The sequence below is a fragment of the Abramis brama genome, assembly GCF_963993115.1.
Source record: "Abramis brama genome assembly, chromosome: 8".
Lineage (NCBI taxonomy): Eukaryota > Metazoa > Chordata > Actinopteri > Cypriniformes > Leuciscidae > Abramis > Abramis brama.
Genome location: NC_139970.1, coordinates 4,583,382 through 4,591,706, shown reverse-complemented (window position 1 = coordinate 4,591,706; position 8,325 = coordinate 4,583,382). Strand labels below are relative to the sequence as shown.

At 35.8% G+C, this 8,325-nt stretch overlaps 1 protein-coding gene across 1 annotated transcript; it reads left to right on the top strand.

Annotated features, from left to right (window-relative positions):
- Positions 1-3,641: 3,641 nt before the first annotated feature.
- LOC311088538 (uncharacterized protein) lies at positions 3,642-8,179 on the top strand. The gene is made up of 7 exons (XM_084122729.1): positions 3,642-3,675; positions 4,912-5,595; positions 6,598-6,643; positions 6,730-6,821; positions 7,333-7,443; positions 7,572-7,848; positions 7,945-8,179. The coding sequence occupies exons 1-7, from the start codon at positions 3,650-3,652 to the stop codon at positions 8,149-8,151; spliced, it is 1,443 nt and encodes a 480-aa protein (XP_083978855.1). The 5' UTR covers positions 3,642-3,649; the 3' UTR covers positions 8,152-8,179.
- Positions 8,180-8,325: the final 146 nt, after the last annotated feature.

The window sequence follows — 8,325 nt, the reverse complement described above, 5'->3', positions numbered from 1 at the left end:
TCAACATACAATAACAAGAACTCACAAAGACTGAGACTAGACACAGGACTTAAATACACAGGCAAACAAGCTAAACAAGATAACAAGGGGGCGGGGCTAATTAGAAACACCTGGGAAGTCTAATAAACAAGAAAAACTACAAGGGACTACAAAACATGGCACAGAACAGGAAATAACAAGAGTCCACACAAGACAAGGGGAACACAAGACAGGAATCATGACAAGTTCCTTGTTTTAATTTCTTTTTATCCTTTCTTTCCTTGGCATTCTATGAAAAGACGTTGATACAATTAACATTACACATCAAACGAAAATAGGGAAATTATATATAATATTACTAAATATTATTTACTTTACCAAACAAAACAGTGAGAATCAAGAAGGTAATTGTGAGGAACTCATGTTTAGTTGTGTTGATGTTGTAAATTTGATGTATGTATGCATGAAAGTGTTAGCTATCATGAAATCAGTAACACTTTACAATAAGGTTTCATTAGTTAAATTTGTTATCATGAAATAATGAACTGCACTTCTACAGCATTTATTAATTTTAGTTATTTCAGCATTTACTAAAACATTATTAAAATCAAAAGTTGTATTTGTTAACATTAGTTAATGCACTGACTGTGACATAACATGAACAAACAATTAACAGGTGTATTATTATTAACAAAGATAAACAAATACAGTTAACAATTGTAAAAGTGTTGCTCGTTGTTAGTTCATGTTAGTTAATAAATTAATAATAAACAAATGAACCTTATTGTAAAGTGTTTCTATGAAATCAAAGATATAAATTCCTTACAATTTAGAGTTGGAAATGGACTTAAGATTTCATTTCACTAGATGTATTTCACCAAGCTAATAGCACTTGCTATGGCCTTGGATAAAAACGTTGACAGATGAATATGAAATTAATTACAATTAATACAAAACGAAATTCACTTTAAGGCTTTGTGCTTTCTGTTTGAGGTCTCTGTGAAAGTTTTAAAGCAGTCTTTTAGTGCCGCTTTCAGAGCGGTCACGTCCGTAACATTGTTTTTTCCTCATAAATGCGAACACAAAAAATAAAATAAAATGAAAATGGAGACCAGTCGACCATGTCTCTACAACGTTCTCCTTGGGATAAACTAGCAACATCTTTTGAGGATGTGCACACAACGTTTCCGGAACGTTAGCCAAGATTCCTAAAAAATGGAACTTTACCCCGATGTCCTCACAACGTTGTCATAAAGTAATGTCACGCTGACCAAATGACGACTAACTGTTAACGTCGTCACAACGTACTGTGTTAGCTGGGAAACGGCCTCAGTACACTACCACAAGTCAAAAAAGGCAATCACATTTATGTATTATGATTTTCTATTAATAATTTCTTATTTAATGCAGAATTTTAATGCTCATGTTTAGGCCTATTTAGGTTGGCAGCTCTGGTCTTTTCTTATCTTATCATTATCTAACACCATTTAGATCAGTGGTTCTCAACCTTTTTTGGGCCAGCGCCCCCTATCCAATATCCAAATCCCTGAACGCCCCCCACCCCCAAAATAATGAGCGACCTGGAACGAGTGAGAGTTAACAGATGAAATAAGTGCAAAATTGTCTTTTATTAATACAATTGAACTGTACTCCACAGTGATTAATCCAAAAAACAAGTTATAAACTGCATTGGCATAGCAATACCAGTGTTTCTCACAGGATTTTTGGTAAATCTGTGGTGGGTGGACCTTGGGCCTTCTAGGGGGGTTCGGGGGCATGCCCCCCCTAAGCAAATTTTGTGCATTTTAATGTTAAATTCATCAATCTGGTGCACTTTGAGAGTTCAAAATTAAAAGTGCCAACCCATATTCAGTGTGCAAATTAAACAAAGAAAAATTCAAACCTCTTTTATGTGTCTGTCTATATTACACTACTACATAATAATAGTTATAATATTAATCCCATGACAGTAATAGCCATATGTTGTAAAACAAATGCACTGAAAAATAAAGGACGGTCATTAAAGCGCTAATGTTTGCACTTAGGTTTTATTATGCCTTTAGGAGAGTATTGCAAGAAGCTGCTTACATTAACCTTACTTTCGAAAAATAAATACAATCATGATTTTTAATGAAAAATTATGTTAGAATTGTAGGCCTAAAATACCATGGTATCAGCTTGTTTTCATCAATGGTATAATTAATACAATTACAATTAATTTGGTTTGTTGTGATTAATTTGTGTTCATAATCGGAATGTGTTCGTGTTCATAAACAAGATTAAACACATATGAACAATTCAATTATTATTATATTATTAATTATTTTTATATCTTGAAACTACCCAAGCAGCGTTTCGTGCTCAGATCAGATGTGACGGCGGAATGAATACATTACCAAAATGTGATTGCAGAATATATTTAAATTATCCATCAAATTGTCATTTTCTCCTTACTGTCTTGCGAGTTAACAATAATGCCTGACCAGTAAACTACTTGGTGAACAAAGAAAACATTTTGGCGTTAGGGACTGGAATTAGTTAATGCCTAAAAATGTAAAAGCTTTACCTTATAAATAGAATAAAGTTTAATTAATTTTAAAATTCGTCGCCAGAGTGAATGGGAACATGATTTATTGAAAATATTTGAAAAAAATATAAGTGTTTCTTAAGTCAATACTTTTTAATGGCTTGTCAACTTTCCATTCCTCCGCTGTGTGATTCTGCACCACCGGATTGTTGTCAGCGCCAAAACACATTTCTGAGCTCGTGAATGCTGATTCTTGTCAGCGCTGGATTCTAGTCAGTGAGCACTGGTCTATGACTGGAAAAATAATAGAGTCGTTGCAAAAGTAACGATAGGCTACATGTCGCATTAAACTGGAAGATTTTTAGAATGTTAGGCATTCTAAACTTTTGAATAAGAAATAATATCAAGTCGTCAAAAAAATACAACTCGTCAAAACTCCGCGAATCACAAGCGCGCGCGGTGAGAACACTCACAGCACATACCCGAACTTGACTGCACATCATATTTTTGACATTATTGATACTGCTTTCAATCGTAATGCAATAGAAATGAATACAAAAAAACCTGCGTAGTGCCTACCAACAACACTGACGGTCGACTTGCGGTCAGGACTAGAGCGGGTGCGGACGGATGTTTTGTTTTGTTTTTTATGGAGTTTCTTTTGTGTCTTTTTTATTCAAACAAACATATTGTGTTTGAGAGTAAAACTAATTATTTTGTAATTAAAAAATATATATATTGCAAAAAAAATCTTCTTAAGGCTCAAAAATAAAGAAGTTGATAACAGAATTATTTGCAGTGCGTGTAAATCTTTGAAAACCTTTATTTTTCCTTGTGCACTTCAAGAACTTTTCATCACAAACCCACACATTTTGCTCTCTTTTCTGTTTTTTTTTTGCGGGTCAAAATATTTTGCTTGCGAGTTGAAAAGTTTTGCGAGTTGAAAAGTTTTGCGAGTTGAAAAGTTTTGCTTGCACGTGAAGCTGTAGCTCAGTGGGCGGTCTCTACCAACCAGGATGAAAGGCATTTTTCTATTGGTCACCCTCGATTGAAGTGACCGGTTGGCCACGCCCACTACGTTTTCCCGCCGCTGCTGCTGCTGCCACCGAGAAGATAAGAGAAGAGAAGCGAAGCAAAGCGAGAATGGCGAGCAACAGGTCGTTTACTGGGTAAGTAATAACTAATTTATTATCATAAACGCAGTGACAAGTGAACTGAATGATTCTCTCTTCTTATGCTGTCCCATTTAAATACGTAACGTTGGCTAGACCAGTCTGTAGTTAGTGTTACCGTTGACTAGATTTTATTAACGTTAGCCAACACCAGCAGCCAGAGCCACCATTAAGTTAGTAACGTTTGCCGTGTGGTCGATGTCCAGTGTTGCTAGCTGAGCTGACATTCATAATCACATTGGATTTTCTCAGCGTAAAGGTTAAGAGGCACTATTTTCGATGTTCGTAGAGTTGGGCCTAGGTTCTGAGGTAAAAATATAGGCGTCCCGCGTGACGTCACGCCATTTGGAGCAGCCATCTTGGCGGAATAGAAAATGCTAAACCGCCGGCGATATATTCCTATCATGCCCGAGCGATGCTGTGCAGTTGGATGCGATCAGATACGTGATCATACAAAAGGAATATCTTTATACCGGGTGCTAGAGTTTCGCGTGTGTTCGGCCAATCAGCGTACACTAAAGTCACTGTTAGTTCATAATAATGCTGGTTTAGACCCTAACAGTTACTCTTCTGCCATTAGTTCAAGAAACTATGAAAAGGTTCCTCCGGTGCACCAGTCCATTAAAGTCATAGGCACATTAGTATTTTCACCCCAAAAAATAGTTTTAAGCCAGTTATTTTTATATTTTGCTATAGTGTGTCAGAAGGAAATATCAGTTTACTTTTCCAAACATTCATTTTGCCATTAATTGTAATAATTCAGTGAGATTTATTTATGCACAAGGAGTCTGACAACAGTCGAGTATGATCTGATCTCACCATCATCGAGTCTGTCTGTGATTACATGAAGAAGCAGAAAAAACGGAAACAGACTAAATCCAGAAGAACTGTGGCTACGTCTCCAAGACGCTTCTGTTTCTTCATGTATTTCCAGACGACACAATCTGCAATTCTGCATAATTCTGAAAACTCTGGATCAAACATTGAGTTGATAGATTATTTAGCACAAGTGCATTGAGTCTGTTAACGAAACTGCATGTCTCTAGAACTCCAAAAGTTACATAACGTTAGTACCTTTAAGTAAAGAAATAACAGTGATTGTAATTTGTGATCAATTAACTGAATTTTGATTTAGTCAAAAACTAAGTGCACAGTTAAAATATATATGCTTCTGAATTTTATGTATCTGTTACATCAGCTAATTTTGTTTTTAAATGTTGTTTCTCTTTGCAGGACTACACAATGGCAGATTTTGCATAGGTCTGTGGATAGACTTGGTTGCATTGTTAATAGGCATCCAATTGACTTTGAATATCTCCATTTTGTTTGCTGTCAGGAGTTGCAGTTTGTTCGAGCTGGAGCATCATATATAGACATACCCCAGGGTGTGGTGGATGCTCTAGAACAGTTAAATGAAGTTATTGCCAATTATCTTTCAAAGAGTGTTGTCCCTCCATTGTTGGACAATGTAGCTGTACCTGAATGGAGTGGAAGTGTGGGGCGTCCCAGACTAAACATACAAAAAGAAACTCTCCAAGATTTGCTCAGCATGCACTTACCTCTGGCCTCTTTGGCTGAAGTGCATGGCATTTCAAGATCAACCTTATACAGGCGAATGAAAGAGGAAAGTCTGTCTGTTAGGAGCAACTATTCTGATCTTTCTGATCATGAACTTGATCAGAAGGTTAGATCTATAAAGGGAAGAACACCTCATGCGGGATACAGGCTGGTGAAAGGGTCTCTACAAGCAATGGGACATCGAGTTACATGGAGAAGAGTGAAAATGTCTTTGCAACGTGTGGATGGTGCAGGAGTACTTTCAAGGATGATCCAGCTGTCATGCGTCGCAAGACGTACATACTCTGTTCCTGCTCCTTTGTCTCTTGTCCATATAGACACGAATCATAAGTTGATAAGGTAATTTTTAATACTTTTATTTTTAATTACATATTAATCATAGCTTTACCATACGTTTGTCTTGTGTAATTTGTGATGTTGATTTTATATCGCTAAATCTCATTATACATACCAAAAGTTTGGGATCTGTAGATTTTAAAAAATATATATTTTAGAAAAAATTCTCTTGGCCTCATCAAAGCTGAATTTATTTGATCCAAAATACAGTAAAAACAATATTATTGTGAAATATTATTACAATGTAAAATAACTTTTATATATATATATATATATATATATATATATATATATATATATATATATATATATACACACATACATGCATGCATACATACATACACACACAGGGTGGGCCATTTATATGGATACACCGTAATAACATGGGAATGGTTGGTGATATTAAAGTCCTGTTTGTGGCACATTAGTATATGTCATGGTCACCACCCATCTTGAGGAGTTTGCCCCCTCACATATACTAATGTGCCACAAACAGGACTTTAATATCACCAACCATTCCCATGTTATTACGGTGTATCCATATAAATGGCCCACCCTGTGTATGTATATGTATTCAGTCTTCAGTGTCACATGACCCTTCAGAAATCATTCTAATATGAGTTGATGCTCAAGAAAAATTTCCTATCATTATTAATGTTGAAAACTTTTATGTACAAATTTGTTTCAGTATTCTTTGATGAATAGAAAGTTCAAAAGAACCGTTAATTTGAAATAAAATCTTTTGTAACATTACACACTACTGTTCAAAAAAAGAATTGAATAAGAAGAATACTTAATATTAATACATGGCAATGATGCATAAAATGTATCAAAAGTGACAGTAAAGACATTTATAATGTTAAAAATATTTATGTTTTAAATTGTCGAAGTATTTCACAATATTACTGGTTTTGCTATATTTTGGATCAAAGAAATGCAGAAGAGACTGATCATCAAATTCTTTTCTTTTTTTTTAAATGTGTGAATACTGGCTTTTTTTTATAGGTACAACATAGTGATTTTTGGGGCTGTTGATGGCTTTTCAAGGAAGGTACATATCTATTAATCAACCCTTCATCATTTCTCTTGTATATCTTGCATATCAATATTATGCTGTTGTGTCCAACTCCTGAACAGATCTTTTACCTGGATGTTGCTGGGAATAACAGAGCCAAAACAGCTTTTGGGTTTTTCATGGATGGAGTAGAAAAAAATGGATGGCCATCAAGGTATATGCACATTATACAGATTGATTTCTCACAAATTCTTTACAAAAATGGTCCCACTGATAATTAGGGATCTTATGACTACAGTTTTAAACATTTCATAAGGTATACAGAAAAAGAGCCACATTATGTTACAAACCTTTTCTTTCAAAGGAACATTGTTAATAAAAGATCTGTATAAGATCCTTTTTTTTTCATATAAAAACTTTGTTTTTACCCTTTTTACAGATTTACTGTGAGCATAAATATTGTGAAGAAAAAGTTTTTTTTGTAAGATACTCTTTTTACAGATTACTCATAGTACCCAGTCATAATCAGGTACTGGAACTGCCCGTGCTATAAAGATTGTTTGAGCCGAGCTTGGTGATGTGACTATCGTGGATGTGCACATCGCAATATCGATGTTAAAACAATACATCGGGCAGCCCTAGGTTGTAGATCTAAGGCTCTTGACTTGGAACCAACACACATAATACTTCTAATAATCAAAAACGGCTCTTTCTGACTGTTTTAGAGTACGAGCAGACCAAGGGGTTGAGAATGTAGACATTGCTCGGTGCATGTTTACTGTGCGAGGAACTGGCCGTGGCAGCTTTATTGCTGGCAAAAGCGTGCATAACCAGAGGTAATTAAATAGGAGAGCATGGTTAATGTATTTTTCTTATACACTTTTTTTGCACTTATTTTTATTTTTTATGTAAACTTTTAAAATGCTTTGCCGTTAAATCAACACCTTACACTTTTCTGCCTTAGAGTGGAACGGCTATGGAGAGATGTTTGGACTGCTGTAACATCAAGTTACTACAATGTTCTCCACAGCCTGGAAGAGGAGGGATTAATTGACCTGTCTAATGCTGTTCACCTATTCTGTGTGAGATATGTTTTCATCCCCAGAATACACACAGATTTGCAGCATTTCATAGAGATGTGGAACTGTCATCCCTTGCGAACGGAGGGAAATTTGTCCCCGAATCAGCTTTGGAATATTGGGATGTTGCAAGCACCTGTGTCAGAGCCTGATTTTGCAGAGGTATGCATGACTTAAGATAGATAAAACATACTGCCTTATGGTACTTTGTAAGGTGATTGTTCTTATAATCAGTGCCTGTCACTCCCTCCCACCCAGATTTTGCAAGCAGAGGAATTATTCTTCCAGAATCCACAGAGTGTTGACTCTGAACATGGAGTCATTGTCCCAGAGATACCTTGCCCCTTGTCACCTGAAGATTTTGCTACTTTACAGAATCAAGTGAACCCCAGTGTTGAGTCCACTTGTTTTGGCTATGACATCTACGTACAAGCATGTCAATTAACTTTAAATTTAATGTTATAAATATATAAAGCCTAGGCGTGATCGTTCATGCTTTCTCTCGATCGCGATTTAAACTCTGTAGTGGACTGAGCTCTTTGTAGTGGAACGAGTTTTCTGTAGCGGACTGAGCTCTTTGTAGCGCAATGAGTTTTCTGTAGTGAATCGAGTTTGTGTATGTCTCTGCCTGCAGATTGT

Excerpts from the sequence above, each read along its gene's own strand:
- LOC311088538 (XM_084122729.1), top strand. The coding sequence starts at position 3,650 with ATGGCGAGCAACAGGTCGTTTACTGG. Across the intron at positions 6,822-7,332 it reads AAAAATGGATGGCCATCAAG|AGTACGAGCAGACCAAGGGG; the intron begins GTATATGCACAT and ends TGACTGTTTTAG. Across the intron at positions 7,444-7,571 it reads AAAAGCGTGCATAACCAGAG|AGTGGAACGGCTATGGAGAG; the intron begins GTAATTAAATAG and ends TTTCTGCCTTAG.